At 42.9% G+C, this 22,418-nt stretch overlaps 1 protein-coding gene across 1 annotated transcript in view; it reads right to left on the reverse strand.

Moving 5' to 3' along the window:
- Positions 1-22,418, reverse strand: part of ptprt (protein tyrosine phosphatase receptor type T) — a gene marked incomplete at its 3' end in the record, with an annotated part of 451,455 nt that overhangs the window by 33,218 nt on the left and 395,819 nt on the right. Inside the window, exon 26 of the mRNA XM_083939813.1 lies at positions 1,803-1,879. Within this exon, the coding sequence (XP_083795939.1) occupies positions 1,803-1,879 (77 nt within the window). The remainder of the gene's footprint in view (positions 1-1,802; positions 1,880-22,418) is intronic.

The raw sequence follows: 22,418 nt of genomic DNA on the forward strand, positions 1-22,418 counted from the left end.
AACTGCGTCTGTCCTGACAAAACTATGATTATGAATTACAAATATCCAAAGTTCCCACAACACAGTTTACTTATTTCATTTCTATACCTGTTGGTCTCTCTACCTGCTTCTTAATGTAGCTTCTTCTCCCAAATCTCCTCTTGCTTTTGACGTACCTCCCCCTTCCTCCTGCTGAAGAGATGCTTATGCTCATCCTTCCTTCCTCCATCTTTCAGTCATTCAATTCAATCTGCTTCCTTTTCTGTCCATCTTTCTTTTTCCTTCCCTGCATCTTCCCTTTCTATCTTGCTTCTTCTCATTTCTCCCATCCACCCGGTAAGTCTCTCACATCCGTCCTCCTCTCTTCAGTTTTGGCCCTTTTCTCTTTTAATTTGTCCCGGGCCATTCATCCCTCTGAGAAGCATAGGTCAAGGTCGTTTCCCAAATAAACATTAAATTATAATAATAGAGAGGATCTTAATTTTCCCTCCTCGGGACGGATGAGAAGCGACGACTCTCTAACCAATGATTATCCCCCTGTCGTCCCTGCCAACCCCTCCGCTCCCCCAGCTCCTCCCTATGAGACAGATAACCTTGTTGAGATGAAAACATTTATCATTTTCATATTGTCATTAAGACCACGTTATAAGAAAGGCATTATCTTCACTGAAGGATTGTATTTTTCGGTTCTAGTTGCTTCCACCCCCCCACCCCCTTTTTTTCTGTGGAGACTGATAGAAAATAAGCATAATGTGCCAAAATCATTAAGACTATTATTATAATAGTCCGCTGTGAGCAACAGATTAATAATAGGATGATAAGCAGACACAATGCCCAAAGAGGAAAGGAGGAGGAAACCGACGGATACATAGATGGATGGAGGGCAAGAGGGAAAAACAGTGGGAAGGTAAATGACAGAGGAATGAGGAAATGAGGAAAAGGGTATCAAGCATATGCACAATATATCATATTAGAAAGAACGAGGGTACAAGCGGCCGAAGTGGGTTTTCTCAGGAGGGGGGCTGGAGTCTCCCTTAGAGAGAGGGGGAGAAGTTCAGCATCCGTGAGGAACTCGGAGTAGAGCCGCTGCTCCTTTGCGTTGAAAGGAGCCGGTTGAGGTGGTTCGGGATCATCTAGTAAGGATGAACCCTGGGCGCCTCCCTAGGGAGGTGTTCCAGGCACGTCCAGCTGGGAGGAGGCCTCGGGGAAGACCCAGGACCAGGTGGAGAGATTATATCTCCACACTAGCCTGGGAACGCCTCAGGATCCCCCAGTTAGAGCTGGTTAATGTGGCCCGGGAAAGGGAAGTTTGGGGTCCCCTGCTAAAGCTGCTGCCCCCGCGACCCGACCCCGGATAAGCGGATGAAGATGAGATGAGATGAGATCGATATTGTGAATGAAAACATGCGCAATAGTCACATCTCAGGATCTTCAATCTTAAGTAAAGCACAAATTGTCTATTGTGGGGATCAAATTTGTAGTTTTTGAGTTATTGTTTCTGGATAAATCCCTGACACCGATAGTTATACTTTAAATCACTGCATATAAGTATGTACGCTTTTGTATTTACATTTTTGCAAAGACATATTTGAGTTTTGCTTTCTTTAAAGTGAGGACTTCTTTTCGAGTTCTCACCTCAAAGGACTAGTTGAGGTTTAAGACTTAGTGTTAGGGTCAATGTTAGAATCCGGTCTACGTAGGGTTATCACAGTATATGATCAAAGTTCCTTACTCTCCAGTCATCGACAAGCATTTCAATACAATTGTGTGAGTGTGTTCGTGTGTGTGTGTGTGTGTGTGTGTGTGTGTGTGTAAACACTCACGTCAATATAATTGGCGTTGATGTAGTCAGAGTGGGGGTCTCCATCCAGCAGCTGCAGTCGGACTCTGGTGTGATCATCTGTGGGGTCAGATAGCACAAAAATACAACAGGCCTAAAGTTACATTTACCCACAGATCGGAGAAGCTAAGTGACTGGATGGAGAACCAACTGACCAGGCCCACAGTTAGGAGACTGTCTGAACCAGACAGAAATTACCCACATTAACATTTACCTACCATCAGGATTCTAAATTAACACCGCCAACCCGCCCAATGTGGGTTAAAATTCATTATTGCGGGTCTTAATAATAACTTACTAGCCAGTTTGGCCGGTGATGAAGAATATGAGGCATTACATGCATGATACAAGGCTCTGTTCTTGGTCGTTTACCCCCCTCGCAATACTTCCTGCATTTCCCATGAACGCTGTGCCGTAATGCTACGTGATGACATTTCATACGCCCATTGGCTGTGAGCAGTTTGCCGTAAAACCAGCGTGAGTAACCATGGAAACGAGCGTCCAACAGAAAAACACAAGGAAGAAGAACGTTAACTAACTAATGGAGCCGGGAAAATAAACTGAAAGAGGAGGAAGTTAGCTAACGTTAGCAAAGTAAAGTCAAAAGTTCAGATTAAACTAAATGACTAAAGAGGAGGGAGTTAGCTAACGTTAGTAAAGTAAAATCAAAAGTTCAGATTAAACTAAAGTACTAAAGAGGAGGGAGTTAGCTAACGTTAGTAAAGTAAAATCAAAAGTTCAGATTAAACTTAATGACTAAAGAGGAGGGAGTTAGCTAACGTTAGTAAAGTAAAATCAAAAGTTCAGATTAAACTAAATGACTAAAGAAGAGGGAGTTAGCTAACGTTAGCAAAGTAAAATCAAAAGTTCAGATTAAACTTAATGACTAAATAGGAGGGAGTTAGCTAACGTTAGTAAAGTAAAGTCAAAAGTTCAGATTAAACTAAATGACTAAAGAAGAGGGAGTTAGCTAACGTTAGTAAAGTCAAAAGTTCAGATTAAACTAAATGACTAAAGAGGAGGGAGTTAGCTAACGTTAGTCAAGTAAAGTCAAAAATTCAGATTAAACTAAATGACTAAAGAGGAGGGAGTTAGCTAACGTTAGTAAAGTAAAGACAAAAGTCGGGATTAAACTAAATGACTAAATAGCAGGGAGTTAGATAACGTTAGCAAAGTAAAGTCAAAAGTTCAGATTAAACTAAATGACTAAAGAGGAGGGAGTTAGCTAACGTTAGCAAAGTAAAGTCAAAAGTTCAGATTAAACTAAATGACTAAAGAGGAGGGAGTTAGCTAACGTTAGTAAAGTCAAAAGTTCAGATTAAACTAAATGACTAAAGAAGAGGGAGTTAGCTAACGTTAGCAAAGTAAAGTAAACAGTTCAGATTAAACTAAATGACTAAAGAGGAGGGAGTTAGCTAACGTTAGTAAAGTAAAATCAACAGTTCCGGTTAAAGTAAATGACTAAAGAGGAGGGAGTTAGCTAACGTTAGTAAAGTAAAGTAAAAAGTTAATTTTAAACTAAATGACTAAAGAGGAGGGAGTTAGCTAACGTTAGTAAAGTCAAAAGTTCAGATTAAACTAAATGACTAAAGAGGAGGGAGTTAGCTAACGTTAGTAAAGTAAAGTCAAAAGTTCAGATTAAACTAAATGACTAAAGAGGAGGGAGTTAGCTAACGTTAGTAAAGTCAAAAGTTCAGATTAAACTAAATGACTAAAGAGGAGGGAGTTAGCTAACGTTAGTAAAGTCAAAAGTTCAGATTAAACTAAATGACTAAAGAAGAGGGAGTTAGCTAATGTTAGTAGAGTCAAAAGTTCAGATTAAACTAAATGACTAAAGAGGAGGGAGTTAGCTAACGTTAGTAAAGTAAAAAGTTCAGATTAAACTAAATGACTAAAGAATAGGGAGTTAGCTAACGTTAGCAAAGTAAAGTAAACAGTTCAGATTAAACTAAATGACTAAAGAGGAGGGAGTTAGCTAACGTTAGTAAAGTAAAATCAACAGTTCAGATTAAACTAAATGACTAAAGAAGAGGGAGTTAGCTAACGTTAGCAAAGTAAAGTCAAAAGTTCAGATTAAACTAAATGACTAAAGAGGAAGGAGTTAGCTAACGTTAGTAAAGTAAAGTCAAAAGTTCAGATTAAACTAAATGACTAAAGAGGAGGGAGTTAGCTAACGTTAGTAAAGTCAAAAGTTCAGATAAAACTAAATGACTAAAGAAGAGGGAGTTAGCTAACGTTAGCAAAGTAAAGTCAAAAGTTCAGATTAAACTAAATGACTAAAGAGGAGGGAGTTAGCTAACATTAGTAAAGTCAAAAGTTCAGATTAAACTAAATGACTAAAGAAGAGGGAGTTAGCTAACGTTAGTAAAGTCAAAAGTTCAGATTAAACTAAATGACTAAAGAGGAGGGAGTTAGCTAGCGTTAGCAAAGTAAAGTCAAAAGTTCAGATTAAACTAAATGACTAAAGTGGAGGGAGTTAGCTAACGTTAGCAAAGTAAAGTAAACAGTTCAGATTAAACTAAATGACTAAAGAGGAGGGAGCTAGCTAACGTTGGCAAAGTAAAGTCAAAACTTCAGATTAAACTAAATGACTAAAGAGGAGGGAGTTAGCTAACGTTAGCAAAGTAAAGTCAAAAGTTCAGATTAAACTAAATGACTAAAGAGGAGGGAGTTAGCTAACGTTAGTAAAGTCAAAAATTCAGATTAAAGTAAATGACTAAAGAGGAGGGAGTTAGCTAACGTTAGTAAAGTAAAGTAAAAAGTTAATTTTAAACTAAATGACTAAAGAGGAGGGAGTTAGCTAACGTTAGTAAAGTCAAAAATTCAGATTAAACTAAATGACTAAAGAGGAGGGAGTTAGCTAACGTTAGCAAAGTAAAGTCAAAAATTCAGATTAAACTAAATGACTAAAGAGGAGGGAGTTAGCTAACGTTAGCAAAGTAATGTCAAAAGTTCAGATAAAACTAAATGACTAAAGAAGAGGGAGTTAGCTTACGTTAGTAAAGTAAAGTCAAACGTTCAGATTAAACTTAATGCGGCGGTGGTTGTGACAAACTTCTCGGGGCAAAAAGAGGTCAAAAGCAGGGGATGAGGATATCAACAGAGAAAAGAAGAAAATAAACTTGAATGCCAAATGGCTGACGGGTCGTGAATGGCTTGTGTTAGATCATGAATATGTCGTCATGTTTTATCAGGATTGCCGCATGTAGGCGAAAAAAACACACAAAACAAACAATTTCGTGGTAGGAACTTGTAATTTTAAAGTCAGTAAAGGACCATAAAAGGGGCCAAAGTCATCCGGAGAGCCTGAGGAACTTAGGAGACGGGGCTTGAGTCGGTACAATACAGTAATCTATACATCCTCAAAGCAATTTCAGTCAAAAACAACTGGACTGGTTGTTTGTCTAGGAAGACGTTTCACCTCTCATCCAAGAGGCTTCATCAGTTCATTTACGCATCTGACCAGGCTGGGACTGGACCAGGACCAGGACCAGGCTGGGACTGGTCCAACTAACTGGTGTGAGATCCAGGTATTTAACCTCTCACAAGGCCGATGATGTCACTGAAACCCTTTGTGCTCCAAGTGCCCACGCCCGTCGTTAGAGTGACAGTCGTTGGTGGGCAGTTGGTTTCGACTTCGTTGGTGCTCTATTGAGTCTGAACGACAGTCGTTGGGGTCACCCGGGCCATGTGTGAACAGTTGTCCTTTGACAAACAGTGTTCCTAGACAAACAACCAGTCCAGTTGTTTTTGACTGAAATTGCTTTGAGGGTGTATAGATTACTGTATTGTACCGACTCAAGCCCCATCTCCTACCAACAGTGGTTTACTTTACCCATAAAGACGATCTTTCCCTAACAAGTAGTCAACTTCTGACTGATTTGCATGGTTTGGTTCAGTGTGATTTTATTCAGCCCCATCATTTTGAACATCTTTTTCACTTCATTTCATTTGGATTTAGTTACAGTTCAGATGAGCTTAATGGACATTAACAGAAAAATATGTAAAAGTAATAAACATAGAGTACCGGACTCCAACATGCAGATTTAAACAAATAGTATTTAAATAAGTCAGAGTGATGGGAAAAACACTGTTCCCATCACGAGCTGCCTCTTTCAGCAATACTAGTTTATTTACTGCCAAATAATCCATAATCATTACTCCAACCGTGTAACCACTAATGGAAACACTTTGATTAATGTTTCTATTTTCATTCTCGCTCTTAAATACTTGATACCCTCTGCCTCACCAAAACAATGCTTCCCACTCTTCCTTGGAGACATTCATATCACTCTCCCCTGAAGTTTAAGTCACTGGCAATTTGTGATAATCAGAACAATGTCAACATGGTTTAAAACTGCACTTTCTTTCAGCTTATTGTTTTAAATAATAAGAACACACTTGATGCCTACTTGGTGTTCTACGAGCGCACTCACACTGTGCCTCCGTCCCGTGCCCCTTGCTTTAGGGTCCTTGTCCCCCCCTCCAGGCCCGTTTGTACTCACACTACCTGGGCCTCGGAGAATGCTTCTTGCAGCCCATACGTCATCACGCCGTAACACGTCACACGCATTGATGACGTCATGGCGATGCGTGGCTTTGTTTACAAATCTTTCCATAGACCTCTGAGTTTTTGTGCGTCTTGTCGACTGTTTTTGAATCTTTTCATCGACCAAATCTGCAGTAAACACTCCACCTCCGCATCACACCAACGTGAACCTTTCGCCACCATTGTTGTTGGCCTCGTGCTCGTACACGTGCGCACGCTCGTGCTCGTACATGTGCAAACGCGCTCTACAAAAGCCCACCTCTCTCAAACAGCCCTAGGCGCTCACACTGGTCAAACGAACTAGGCTTTACCCGTAAAACCTGTTTTTTGCTACGGTACGGAAGGACAGTGTGAGTGCGCCCTAACATATTCAGAGTGCTGACCACTAGATGTCGAGATTAATATAGGCTATTTATATATATATATATATATATATATATATATATATATATATATATATATATATATATATATATATATATATATTTACCATCCAGTTTCTAATAGTCCCTTTGTGCACACAAGTATCTGTTTTCAGCTATTAGTTAAAAAAAAGTGTAAGAAAAACCAAGACAGAAACTGAATCACTGCTTAAAGATGTATTTTAAGTCTCACAGGCCTTTCAAGATTGGCTTTAGCTGACTTTATGTATATATATATATTTATTTTTCAAATAAATGGTGTTATTAAAAAATGGTTTATCAACTGTTGTCTGCAGAGAACCCTTTGCCAGATAGAAGGTGATGTGTTTTATGGTTGTAGCCACATGCAGCAACAGAGGTTTGTGAACAGAACAAAGACACTATAAAAGAAGCAGACATAGCCGCTGCGACACCACCCAGTGGTCTGCAGACTGCTGTTTTGAAGCCTCGAGCTTGGTATTTTAGCCTTCACCATCTTGTTTAGGTTTTATTTTGCTTTTTGAGCCAGAAGTGACCATATTTGGACAAGAGTGTGGAGCTGGAGAGGAAAGAGGGCCGGATCTGACTGAGAACCCACTGTGGTAGCGTTTTGTCAATGACAAGGTAGCAACGCTCTAAAGCATACGGTCTATTTCACTCTTAATGGGACCATGAATTTTACAAAATGAATATCACATTGTATATTGTAACTTATTGCGGTATATAACAGGCTCTAAGTATCAGATTATATGAACCATTTGCATCAGCACAACCATGGCTCAGTGGTGTGAGCCACTGTCAAAGTACATGTCACCAGTATTAAGTCTGCTATTCCCTTTCCCCTTTGAATGTCTATTATTTTGTTCTGTGCTCTAATAGCCATAGTAGTAGGACACATATGTAGGTAATTATGGCTAATTGCAGGCAGTGATTTTGTTTAGTGGTCATGGCAACAGCAGGTAATTGCAGACAAAGAGGACATGCTTGTGTCTGATTATCTCCATTTTCCTCTCTCACTGAGTCTTTTTTTCTTTTCTAGTGTTGATTTGCTCCAGTTCACCCCTCCTATTTTTCATTCTTCGAGACGTACGAGGGAGGAGGTCGGTGAATGGGAGATGATTATAAGAAATCAAGAAGAGTAGGAGAGAGGTAAAAAAAGAGGAAGAGGAAGAGGTAGAGCTGAAATCTTCAAGTATAAAGTGGAATGAGGAAGAAAGAGAGTAGGGGCTGGGCCAAAAGGGGGATGGGAGGAAAAATAGGGTAACAGCGGGGGAAACTTAAAAAAAGGTTCACCTGTGTATTTCTTTGAAGTCACTGAAATGCTAATGCATATGACTCTACTGATTGATGCAATGCTACAGTGGGGTTGCGCGCTTAAAGCATGCGCACAGTTAGCATGCGCACAGTTAGCTGGCCACAGTTAGCGTGCGATCAGTTAGCTGTTGGGAAGACTTCTCAACTTTGTTTCTGCTTCTGAAGACTTTTACCTCCTGAAATTCACAAGTTGGTGTTACCAAATGTGATTATGCACTAAAAAGGTGTTTACATGCAACAACGAAAGTGCCGGGCCTATATAGCTTCACACTTAGGCAGTTAGATAGGCCTAAGAAAGGCCTCTTTCCATATTTCTTCCAGAAAATCACCCCAGAAAAGTATCAAATCTCACTGTAAGTATGAGACACACGCCTGGAATACTGGCGTGGTAGTAAATTACTCACAGGCCCATCCATACACCCTCACTATATGCACATAACTTGATCCACTAGCACTGAATAATCCTACTGAACATGAACTCTCAATGCAGAATAGCTCCATATAAAACAGAGTCTAGCAATGAATCCCCTCCTTGATTATTATTTCTAGGATCACCTTGAGGAGAATTATTTGTACAGCTCCTATAAGAGTAATTTTCCAGCTCTGGCTGAGAGGCAACAATAATGGCAGCATGACTCCACTATGCTGTTACAAGATACTGTCATCAGCTATCAGCTCACCCACACAAACCATCTCTCTATCTCACACATACACACACACACACACACACACACACACACACACATTCCCTGCATGTAAAAACAAACACAACGGGGGTAGTCGGCCAACCTTCTGCTCTTTTTCTTTCTCTCTTTTCCTCTTCTGACCTCTACCACTTCTCCTTTTTCTCTGTCTCATCCGCCTCTTCTTCCATTTCTCTCCTTCCTCCTTTTCCTGTCTCACTGTGTCCACCGTCCCTGCCTGCATATCCTCCTCCTTAGTTCTTTCCCTGCGTTGTCTCCCTTCATTGAATTTTTTCTCGCCTCTTCTCCCTCTCTATTGCCCCATACTGTCTCGCTCCTTCAGACAGCAGTAATTACGCAGCGCTAGTGTCAGAGGCTGTCATAACATGAGAGCCACTGATATGAGGCTGGTGGGAGGGAGACCCTTTCCGCTTCTATCTGCCCAGATAGGGGAGCTTCTAATTGGGCGAAGATGGCAGGAGGTACTGGCTTGCAAACACTGCAGATCTGGACACAGGCCACAGGTTAGAAGAGACTGACAGGGTGTGTGTTGCCTAGTGTGTGTGTGTGAGTGAGAGAATATTTATTTTAATTAATGTAATCTATGTGTGCATATGTCAGCACTGTCTCCTAAAACTTATATTGCGATATACAGCTTACTCGATTACATTTTGAGGTTTAGACTTTTACGAATTACATCTGTTTTTGACAAATCACAAGTCTGCAGGGGGAGAAAGTCAGCGTGGATGGATGGGTCAGACAAGCACAGGACTCTCACCCTCACATCTACAACATTGACTTATTTTAACTGATACCTAAGTTAACTTACATAACAAACTTCTGTTACATGTGTAATATACTTTACTTATGTCTTGTACGTAAAATATTTAACTTCCATACGTTACTTAAGTTACATAACAAATGTTTTAATGCAAACCATGCTCTCCCTAACGAAGTAATTTGTTTTGTAGTTTCAAATGGTGACTGTTTCACGCTGCCTCCTTCTGGTACAATTACATGAAAATGGACTTTTACAGGAGACAGGTGGGGTGCATGTATGGGTGGACAAATACACACAAAGGTTTGTACACAGACAGCGGTTGGTCTGTCGGCCCAGATCATCACCAACGGTTATGCTGTGTTCACTTGTAATCAGAAATTCTGACTTCTGAGTCAGGCTTGTAGTAAGGGCAGAAGTGTGATAGGACTGTGTGTGTGTGTGTGTGTGTGTGTATTTGGTCAAAGTGCTCCGTCACAGGGTAGATTCTTAGCAGTATGAAAACCAAGCCCCCTTCCTGGTTGATCCAATACAGAAGTGCCAAAAACTGCAGTTCCCCAAGTGTCCAGTAGGAGTAGTTTGCACAATAGAGCAGTACCAGGCTAGTTTTTATTTTATTGGAAGTTAAAGATTTGGATTAACTAGGGGCGTGGCCTCTTGAGTGACCGTTAGCCCCTGGCCATCACTTCGCCCCGGAGGCTAGTTATCAGGATTAGCATCATTAGTATGCTAACTCTGTCATCTCGACCTGGATTGCGGTCATTCGTGTGGTGGTGTTGCAATAAGTGACAAAATGGTTTGCTCTGCAATCAACTATACAAACAGATGGTTTAGGAACACACCGTGTTAACGTTAGCTTTGTTATGCTAATTAATTAGCCGCACTTGCACCATGACTTGCAATACATGTCAATGTCTAACCAATGATACATACACAGATGCTAATCTGGAGCACCGGGAGGATTCGGGCTGTAAGGGTCAGTGTTTTACAGTCTATGAGCATGGTGCTGTGGTGAATATCAGTTTAAATCATAGATCATAAATGCTGGCTCCCTGCACTTCACTCCCGGAGCCTGTGTTATCTCCGCCAGAGACATGGGAGTGCCTGCACTTGACTCACCGAGCCTTAAAGCCCAAACTTTATTTCATATCATGGCCAGTGTAGTCTCCGCTAGAGACACGGGACTCCCACTCCCGTTTATCTAGTAACGTGTTCTGTTAGCCTAGCTCCCGGGCGGTTGAGCTAATGTGGCTAATTCTGTGAACATCACCCAGACGGACGTAACTCGATCCCACCAATGTCCCATCAATGCCCTTTTTTGGTAAGAGGAAATGAGGAGGAGTCAAAGTCTGACAAGATGGCGGCTTCCAGAGGCGAATATGATTGAATCAAGTTCAGAGATCAGCCCCCATGGAGAGGCAATGTCCATTTTTTTTGCAGTCTATGATGAAAACAGAGCCTAGGAGAGATGCAGAGGTCTGCTCTTCTCTCACATCCCTTCATTTACATAATCCCCAAGGTTATTATGGAAGTTTTTGCCTGATACTGCCAAAAATAAGCTGCCTACTGAGCCTTTAATGTGCTTGATATTATCACTTTAGACAACATAACTGTATATCCTGATGTGTCAAAATATTTCGTCACAATACAATTCCACTTTGCTGATAAATCACGCCAGCCCTTACATAACACTAAAACCAATATCATCCAAAGCCAGATCTAGATCAGTATACTTGAACCATGTTGAACTGTCTCCTAGTTCTGGATATACAGTAGATATAGCATATATGTGTTCTCAGGCTCATGTTGGCATCTGCAGTACTGAAGTAACAACAAAGTCATCAGAAGCTGTGGTGTCCAAGGCCGAAGGGTCACAAACCCATTATTCATTAATGAGCTCCACTCCTCTGCTGAGTCTCCCTCTCCTCATAACCTTGCAACTCCCCCCTCTCCTCTTCTCTCTCCTCCTCTCCTCTGCTTTGAGTCCGGTCCCATCTTCTCTCTCTCTGTGGTTCGTCTTTTTTCTTTTCTTTCCTCTTCTCTGCCAAGTCTTGTCATTACCCCGGCAACCACTGTAAAAGTTTTGTTTGGGAGAACTTGTTAACTTGAGGGGTCCAGAAAAGGCCAAACCAAATAGACTTCTGTGTTTTTATCTTGGCGAGATTTGCAGGGGTAGTCGAATGCAGCAGAGAGCTGTAATTTGGAGACATCAGATCAGATTGTATGTACCGAGAGCCTGCACACGGCCGCTGCGCACAAATAAAATGAGAAGAGCCACCAGAGCCTAATGAATGCTGTTGTGCCACAACAGCAAACAGTGAGATGGTCACTCTTAAACATTAAAAGATCATAAGGAGGTTTTAAATCAGCAAAAATAAGACCCACATAATATACTGAACCATCTTAATTGGAGCTGGAGATAATATATGGAGTCATTATGCTTCAGCTGAATGAATAAACTGCCCTTTTATTGCTTTATAAGGCCAGTGTCTACCCTAGATTGTTCTCGCTTGATGAGGCAAAAAGACGTTTAAGAAGTACTTAGGTTATATAATGCTGAAATACTCCACAGAAAACTAAGTTAATGAAATTCATCAACCCTGCATGGTCAGACTTGGATCACATTTGTAAATTTAAATGATCTATGACCTTTTCTTTAACTATGTATCAGACAAGGATTTTTGCTTCTCCTACAAATTATCCTTAAATTGGAAATGTTACTTAGAGCCTACTCACACTGTCCTTTTGGCCGCGGCCAAAACCGCTTTTTCAGCTAAAGCCTAGTACCTTTAAGCAGTGTGAGTGCACCCGCTCCGCGGACAACTGCGGCCAGCGGGCCGTCCACGGCCGGCTTGAAAGAGGTGGGCTTTAGCGGAGCCGTTTGCACATGTACGAGCACGAGTGTGCGCACGTGTACGAGCACGAGCACGAGCCCTACGGCAGTAGCGGTATGTGCGCCTGTTCGGACATGTAAATAGAAGAACGGACCATGCGCGGACATTTAACAACAACAACAATGGCGGTGAAAGGTTCACGTTGGTGTGATGCGGAGGTGGAGTGTTTACTGCAGATTTGGTCGATGAAAAGATTCAAAAACAGTCGACAAGACGCACAATAACTCCGAGGTCTGTGGAAAGATTTGGAAACAAAGCCACACACACGCGATCAAGGCGTGTGACGTGTTACGGCGTGATGGCGTATGGACAGCAAGAAGCATTGGCCGAGGCCCAGGCAGTGTGAGTACAAACGGGGCTGGGGCGCGGGGGGGAGAGGGAGGGGAGACAAGTACCCTAAAGTCTGGGTCGCGGTCCGGGGGGACAGTGTGAGTAGGCTCTTATATTCCTACAAGAGGGCATTTCTTTCATGTAAAAACACATTTGAAGAAATACATACTTTATATACATACATAAAGTCACTGTTTACAGATAGACAATAAACATTAGATTCATTATATGCTAATGCCATGGATGCATATAATGCCACAGCCCGTTCCCCCCTCTGCAGGTCAGACCACAATCTGGTCATGATGACCCCAAAGTATGTCCCTTTTGTGAGAAGGCAGCCTGCACACACCAGGTCATTGAGGAGGTTGATACAGGAGATCCCTGAGGCACTGCAGGACTGCTTTAAGTCAACAGACTGGGATGTATTCTATGTCCCACATGGGGAGGACATTGATAACTTGACCGACTGCATTACGGCTTATATTAGATTCTGCGAGGACACCGCCATGCCAGCCAGGACCGTTCACTGCTTCTCCAATAACAAGCCCTGGATTACCAGTGACCTGAAGGCACTCCTGAACAAGAAGAAGAAAGCTTTCAGGTCAGGAGACAGAGAGGAGCAGAGGAGAGAGCAGCACAAACTCCGAGATATGCTGAGGATGTGCAAGGACAACTACAGGGGAACGCTGGAGGCCGAACTGCAACAGAACAGAGTGAGGGATGTGTGGGCAGGATGGAAAGCCCATGTGCAGGGATGAAGGGGAAAGACAGGCCGGTCTAACACAGTTTGTCCGTCTGGGCAGTGTCCTGTCTGACGTTGTGGTCAGTGATACAGGAGCTCCACAGGGAACTGTGCTTTCTCCCTTCCTCTTCACCTTATACACCACTGACATTCAGTACAACACTGAGTCATGTCGCCTGCAGAAGTTTTCTGACGACTCAGCTAATGTCAGGTGTGTAAGGGCGCACTCACACTGTCCTTCCGCACCGCGCCCCAGGCTTTAGGGTCCTTGTCCCCCCCTCCAGGCCCGATTGTACTCACACTACCTGGGCCTCGCGCAAATGCTTCTCGCTGCCTATACGTCATCACGCCGTAACACGTCACACGCATTGATTGACGTCATCGCGATGCGTCGCTTTGTCTACAAATCTTTCCATAGACCTCAGAGTTTTTGTGCGTCTTGTCGACTGTTTTTGAATCTTTTCATCGACCAAATCTGCAGTAAACACTCCACCTCCGCATCACACCAACGTGAACCTTTCGCCGCCATTGTTGTTGTTGTTAAATGAACGCGCATGGTCCATCTTTTTTTTTTTCTATGTCCGAACAGGCGCACATAAAATGACGTGAGAGCCGCTGTAGGCGTCATGCTCGTTCTCGTACACGTGGAAACACGCTTTACAAAAGCCCACCTCTCTCAGACGGTCCGTGGACGGCCAACTGGCCGCAGTTATGCGCGGGGCGGGTGCACTCACACTGGTCAAACGAGCTAGGCGTTTACCGTAAAACCTGTTTTGGCCTGGTGCGGAAGGACAGTGTGAGTGCGCCCCAAGGAGAGGGGATGAGGGTGAGTACAGCACACTGGTATCAGTGGCTGAACAATATAAATAACATATAGAACATACGGTATACAAATCTTATACAATCAAAAATATACTTGACATTTTATCAAATAGGCAATTAATATAAATGGCAAGTGAAAATCAGACATTTCACTCTGTCAGCTCGTAGTATGACAAAGCATTTTATGGTTTGGGAAAATAACGTGCAGAATTGTGAAATGACTGAAACTCTGGTGGCTCGAGTTTATTTAAGCACGCTGGACGAAGTAATTGTTGGGTCATTGATATATAATAAAAACCTTATCAACCTCCTGCAGACGTACAGTATTATGGTCATTTGAGCTGTGAGCCACTTAACACATCTACTTAATGTCTTTTTTATATTCCATTTTCTTTCCAGCTGCCTGCACGGAGCACGACAGTATAACAGAGCTTGCTGCTGGAGAGAGAAGAATGGTATGCTTCAATATGCCGATTAGGTTTTATTTTACACTGCTAGAGAGAGACTAGGGCGCATAATACAGTATCATGCAGTGGCACTAATGCAGATTAGGTGCATGATGGGAGATTTCTGCTACAAAAATTTACTGTATCACACCGTTATGACTGATATCTCTTTTCCCTTTGATTCGTTCCGGTTCCCAGTGATGAAGATGGAGGTTAAAGGATCCTCAGCATGGACTGGTCTAAGATATGGAGCACAATGTTGTAGCCTACATTACTTGTCACTCAAGTGTTTAAAAATGCATTAGCTAGATGCTCAGAGGCATTTGGAGATATTTGCACTTCATAAAGCACAAGTAATTACACTTACATGTACAGAAGCACAAAGAACTAAGGTTTAAAGCACAATCAAGCACCTTAACATGACAAGCTACACATTTACCGCCACTGTAAACAGACATAACTCTGTTAAATGTCCTCTTAAACAGATGGCGTTGGTATTTCACAGAGAAGAAAAAACGCTCACAGTAGAAAGTTGAAAGTGCTGAACAAGATGTTTTACACTTTCCTTCCCTCTCAGCTCCTCCTCCTGCTCTCCTCGCCTCCTTTTCAGTAGCCACTAAGCAGGGATTGTGTCTGTCACAGATATACTTAATCAGTTAACTCCCTATGGAGCTCAACTTACTCATGGCATACAGTCCGCTGTCAGCCTGGCTCAAGGCATAAGGGAATTTAATAGCATGTGTGACTGAGTGTCAGTGTGTGTGTGTGTGTGTGTGTGAGTGTGTGTGTGTGTGTGTGTGTGTGTGTGTGTGTGTCCTGGAATATCTTTAGGATGTGTGTTGAAAGGTTTGTGTGTGCTCACAAGTAGTGTTCTAGTGTTCAAGTGATGTGTGTGTTCCGGTGGCAGCAACTATGTACGCGTGTGTGTGGTGCCCCTTTGCAAATCTGCATGTGTGCGTGCGTGTGTGTGTGTGTGTGTGTGTGTGTGTGTGTGTGTGTGTGTGTGTGCGTGTGTGTGTTTGTGTGTGTGTGTGTGTGTGTGTCTGTGAGTGTGTGTGTGTGTGTGTGTGTGTGTTGGAGGGTATTATAGTGTGTAATAGCCTATTAAGAGCAGAGCTCCCTGCAGCTGATGTGTCAAACAACTCAGAATGTTGTCGACTTATCCACACACTTGTACACACAAACACACACCTCAAGATGCTGTTTCCAGCTGTTTGAAGGCTGTCTAGAGAGAGAGAGAGAGAGAAAGAGTGAGAGAGTGAGAGAGTGAGAGATTATTGGGAGGAAGAAGGACAGGAAGATGGAAGGAAGAAAGAACAGCACCCACGATTTAAGGTTACACAGTGGAGCTTAAACTATAGTGGGTTTCACTGAGGTTATATAAAAATGTGGAAAATGAAAACGTTAAATGAATCCAGCGTTATTTTTGGCAATGAGACCCAACAAAACTATGATAATTTAACTATGATATCATTTTTAACCCACCCAGTGGTGGTACAGTATGGTGATGCTTACAACAGCTCTCTTTCAGCACGAGCAACTTGTTAACTTGAGTGGTCCAGCAACTAAGCATGGTGTGATACGACAATACCACAGATATCCTGGCCGAAATAAATACGATTCACAATGTTATCTCAATAATCATCAGCATATTCTTAATTTGTGCATCCTTTTTTTAGTGCAAAACAATCCTCCATCTATCCATCTTCAACCGCTTGTCCCTATCAGCCTTGCGGGGGGGCTGGAGCCAATCCCAGCTGACATCGGGCGTGAGTCGGGGTAAACCCTGGACAGGACGCCAGTTTATCGCAGGGCACATAGAGACGAACAGAGACAGACGACCATTCACAGCTACGGGCGATTTAGAGTCATCAATGAACCTAACACATGCACGTCTTTGGACTGTGGGAGGAAACCGGAGAACCCGGAGAAAACCCACGCAGACACGGGGAGAACATGCAAACTCCACGCAGAAGGGCCCCTGCCGGGATTCGAACCCTCTTGCTGTGAGGCAACAGTGCTAGCCACCATATCAGCATGCCGCCCGTAAAAACAAATATAAATAAGGTAATTATAAACCATAAGGTCCCCCGATTAAGAATGTCATGTCATGTCATGTCATAAAAAAATGCAGCATTTTAGGGAAAGGACCCTAAAGCCCAGGGCGCGGTGCGGAAGGACAGTGTGAGTGCTCCCTTACTTACTGTGCTTAAGTACAATTTTGAGGTAATTGAACTTTACTCTTTTATTGAATTTCTCCATTTTCTGCTCCTTCATACTTGTACTCCACTACTACGTCAGAGCCAAATATTGTACTTTTTTATCCAATTGTTAATATCACCAAAACATTATGATGTATTATTATAGATTTAGATAAAATAAGATTTGCATCCTTAGGGGAAATTCACAAGCTACTTAGCAGATAAAGTCTATAAAGTAGTTCAACTTTGCATTAATGCATTTATAATTATAATACAGCAATATAATATACATGATTCTGAGATGGACCATTGCTGCATAATAAGTACTTTTTGCACTTAAAGTATATTTTGATGCTAATACTTTTGTACCTGTACTAAAGTAAGTATTCCCATGCATACTATGACTTCCAATGGAGTATTTCTACACTGTGGCTGATATTTGTACTTAAGTATAAGATCTGAGAACTCCTTCTACCACTGCTCGCAGATACCAAGACACAAACGGTTTCAGACCTCTGCATGATCACAAACAGATTAGTATACTGATCTTTGTAGTCAACACTAACCCAAAAAAGTCAATTTCAAAGTACAGCAGAAGAAGCAAGTCATTCTCTTTTTCTGTCTGAAACACTTCAGCACACAATGAGCTTGTGGTCACAGGAAATAGATCTTTTTAGCCCTTCTTACAGCAAATTATCCTTTTTTCCACTGACCAATTGACACTCTCCCTTCTCATTAGTGTCCCATTTTTTGATTGTCCGAGGAACATCCTCTCTTCAGTCTAATGGTTGTAAGTGCTCCCCTGCAGTAGGGCATTTAGTTATCTGCATGTAAGCGGTGGTACGATAGCACAAAGCGACTCATTAAGTCTACGAGAAGTGAATTAGTCGAGCTGAGCTCAGCCTGTTCCCTTGTGTCATCGGCCTGGTTAAAAATAAAAGATGAGACTGTCACAACAGCAGCCAGATGATCTGTGGTACTCGATGAATAAAGGTTCGCAATTTTGGGACTACTGTGTTAGCTATCAGTAGCCCTTCATGGAAGGTTAATGGACAGTAGATCATTTAGAAGATAAGATTTAAACAGTGTTTTCATCGGACTATAGGGTTCAAAAATGAACAGGAAGTGTAGAGGCCCTTGCTTTGAATGACTTCAGCACATCTGCACCTACAGGACATCACTCAACTCAACTCACCTCACCTCAACTCAACTCAACTCAACTCAACTCAACTCAAACTTTATTTATGGAGCACATTTTAAATGACCAATGGTCGACCAAAGTGCAGTTCAATAAACACTACAATACAATAAGAAAAATATACATACAGTAGACGGGTGTCTTGCTCAGCCAGAAAAGGTGGGTCTTCAATAAGGACTTTAAAACCTCCTGTGTCTGGGCTGATCTAATAGGCCAGGGCAAGCTATTCCACAGCCTAGGGGGAGCCGCCGCAAAGGCTCGGACACCTCTCGTTTTCAGTCTGGTCCTGGGGACTTCCAGCACCAGTTGATTTGCTAACCTCAGCGCTTTGGCTGGAGTGTGACAGTGTAAAATTTCAGATAAATACAGCGCTGCCAGCCAGTTTAAAGCTTTAAAAACAAATTAAAAAGGCTTAAAAGTAATTCTGAAGCGGACAGAGCCAGCGGAGTAAGGCCAAAACTGGTGCAATGTTGTTGCGCTTCCTTTTACCAGTCAGGAGACGAGCAGCTGAATTTTGCACAAGCTGCAGGCGACAAAGTAACGACTGTCTCACCAACATACAAAGCATTACAGTAATCCAGCTGTGCAGAAAGAAAGGCATGGATCAAACTCTCTAGATCTTCCGGAGGAAGATAGGCTTTTATCTTGGCAAAGAGTCGAAGCTGGGAGAAACTCGTTTTGACGACAGTACTTTCTCTCACTGCTCCGGTTTGATCTCCATTCTTCTTGCAGTCTCTTCCACAGTTTGGTAACTGCAGAGGGTTTTTTAGACATAAGACTAAGGGCGCACTCACACTGTCCTTCTGGCCGGGGCCAAAACCGTTTTTTCAGCTAAAGCCTAGTACCTTTAAGCAGTGTGAGTGCACCCGTTCCGCGCATAGCTGCGGCCAGCGGGCCGTCCACGGCCGGCTTGAAAGAGGTGGGCTTTAGCGGAGCCGTTTGCACATGTACGAGCACGAGTGTGCGCACATGTACGAGCACGAGCACGAGCCCTACGGCAGTAGCGTTATGTGCGCCTGTTCGGACATGTAAATAGAAGGACGGACCATGCGCAGACATTTAACAACAACAACAATGGCGGTGAAAGGTTCACGTTGGTGTGATGCGGAGGTGGAGTGTTTACTGCAGATTTGGTCGATGAAAATATTCAAAAACAGTCGACAAGACACACAAAAACTCAGAGGTCTGTGGAAAGATTTGTAAACAAAGCCACACACACGCGATCAATGCGTGTGACGTGTGACGTGTTATGGCGTGATGGCGTATGGACAGCAAGAAGCATTGGCCGAGGCCCAGGTAGTGTGAGTACAAACGGGGCTGGGGTGCGGGGGGAGAGGGAGGGGGGACAAGTACCCTAAAGCCCGGGTCGCGGTGCGGAAGGACAGTGTGAGTGCGCCCTTAGACTTCTCTTTATTGATCCCTTTGGGATGACTCCCACAAGGAAATTGAAGGTCTCACAACTTCTCTCGGATGGTGAGGCGAAGAGCTGGTTCCAAAAATCTAAGTCGTTTGAGTCTTGGGTCAAACGCTGAAGCAAGAGATGCTGCTCGTGCACACACACACAAAAAAAACTTGAGTGCTGTTGTTTACCAATCGAGTTAATTTGAAACGAGGACTTCTCGAGGAATCGATCACTCATGCCCAAGTATGGACAGCAACACATCTGAATAATTCAGATTTATTCATCAACAATCAATTATCACAAACTGTTAATCATCACAGCTTGTCATTATCAGCTATCAACGAATATCCCATTGACAACCCCTGACGTTTTAGAAACATGTAATCACTTATAAGCCTCCACCTTCTAATTAAACCTACAATCATTTCTTTGCCGTCTTCCTCCACAAGCCGAGGCTTTGGCGATAAATAACAACTGTTAAAAGTCTGCAACTAAATTCTGCATGCATTGTTATTGTCTTTGTTACCCCCAACTGCTTGTGAAGAGGAGCAATGATTAACAGCAATCACCGTCAACAGTATCAATAATACTGCCGCTGCCGTTTGAAATCATCCTCATTATCACCATTATCTCTGCTTCCCTACTGCTGGGAGCTGAAACAGAAACCATTTAATCTTATGGTGGTTGGGGGCTGGTAAATGTAATCAGTTTTTCCTTGAGAGTTTCCTTCCTCTTTGTTTTTTTCAAGATACAGAATAAGATGTGTCACTGTCACTCTTTCATAACTAGAATTCCTATTAAAAGTAGGGGGCTCAACATGAGAGAAGAAACAGGGATACATACTCCGTGGTGGTAAGTACAGCCAGTTGACATTACTAACCAGAACGTCTCCGTGGATGCCTTCGACAACATTCGGGCCAACCAGGATTGCACAGAGAGCAGATTCCAGAAGACCGGATAGCATGGAGATGCAGGACCATGTGGACCAGGCCAATGAACTAAACCTATTTTTCAATAGGTTTGATACGGCTGCCCATATCACACAAGACTCTGCTGCTGCTGGCCCCTCAACAACTGCCCCTTTACCTCCCCCTACTCCTCTTTCTTACAGACCCTTTGTCTGCCCCTCACCACCTAACTATTCCACCCCTCCCCCTGCTCAATATCATGTCCTCCACAACCTGATGACCTTAGCCCTCCCCCAAGGAAACCTCTACAGTTTCCTTCATGCCTGACCTGGTAAGCCTTTGCCCCCCAGCTGTGTGGAGTATTGAGTCAGGTCTTTAGCCTGAGCCTGCACCTCCAGAGGGTCCTTCCTGTGGAAGACATCCTGCCTGTGCCAAAGACACCGCGTCCTAGTGGCCCTCAGGACTACAGACCATGGCCCTGACGTCCCCCATCATGAAGTCCATGGAGAGACTTGTCCTGGAGCAGCTAAGGCCTATGGTCAGGCCCTTCACTGATCCGCTACAGTTCGCTTACCACCGCCTGGGATTTGAGAACTGCATCACCTACCTGCTGAACAGAGTCCACGGTCCTCTGGACAAGCCTGCGAGCACTGTGAGAGTCATGTTTTTGACTTCTCCAGTGCATTCAACACCATCCGTCCGGCTCTACTGGCTGAGAAAATGGCTGCGATGCAGGTGGAGGCCCCCATCGTGTCCTGGATTGTGGATTACCTGATGGGCAGACCACAGTATGTACGCCTAGAGAACTGTGTGTCTGACAGGGTGGTCAGCAACACCGGGGTATCACAGGGGACTGTCCTCTCTCCCTTTCTCTTCACCCTCTTTACCTCAGACTTCAACTATTACACTGTCCTGCCACCTTCAGAGGTTTTCTAATGACTCAGCAATAGTTGGCTGCATTGGAAAGGGGGATGAAAGTGAATACATGACTGTTGTGGGCAACTTTGTCACTTGGAGTGAGGTGAATCATCTGCAGCTCAACGGGACTAAAACAAAGACACCCTGACGACAGTGGCAGAGAGAAGGATGGTGTCCAGGCTCCGGTCTATCCTAGACAATGTCTCACACCCTCTCTATGACACACTGGCCCAGCAGAGGAGCACCTTCAGCAGAAGTCTCCTGGCACCTAGATGCACCACAGAGCGCCACAGGAAATCTTTCCTGCTGGTGGTCATTAAACTAAAACAATACATCCCTAGGAGAGCCCCACCTGTCACCTTCTCTCAGTAATTCAGACTCAACCACAGACAATCTTTGATCTTGTATATACTTCACTACTGTAAATATTCATTTATGTAAATTCAAATTTGAGTCTTTTCTAATAAATGTTTAGTCGGTATAATATCTGTTGTTTGTATATCTGGAGTTTTTTAACAAAAATTATTATTAAAGTATTTCTGATTCTGATTTGAGGCTGTGAAAATGGGGTGAAACGTGATGATTGACAGTCGCTATCGTGACTGGTCGGTGGGTGTATAGACAGGACTTTGATGATGTGACTCTACCTCCTGATCCTTACTGTTTCAAAGCTACAACACCACAGCACCTGTATCTAGGTTATTTTGGCTTCACGTTTCTACATTGGGAGGAAGTGGATCAGTGTCATCAATCATTATATACAGTCTATGGACAGGATACAATGATATTTTAAAGTGCGGCAACAGCTTGAAAAAGACCACTTATGTAATGACATTTCCCCCAGTGAACAAAGCTATTCATAAATCTCTTGCAAAAGATCTCTTCTTCACAATAAAGTGCCTGTTTCAGATTATACTGTTCATTTTTAAAAATGTAGTTAGCAGTTATAGATCTATTTTAAAATGAGGATTTTCATTTGACAAATGCTTCCCATGAAAAAAAGAAAAACCAAG

This window comes from Echiichthys vipera (genome assembly GCF_963691815.1).
Source record: "Echiichthys vipera genome assembly, chromosome: X".
NCBI classification, from domain to species: Eukaryota; Metazoa; Chordata; class Actinopteri; order Perciformes; family Trachinidae; genus Echiichthys; species Echiichthys vipera.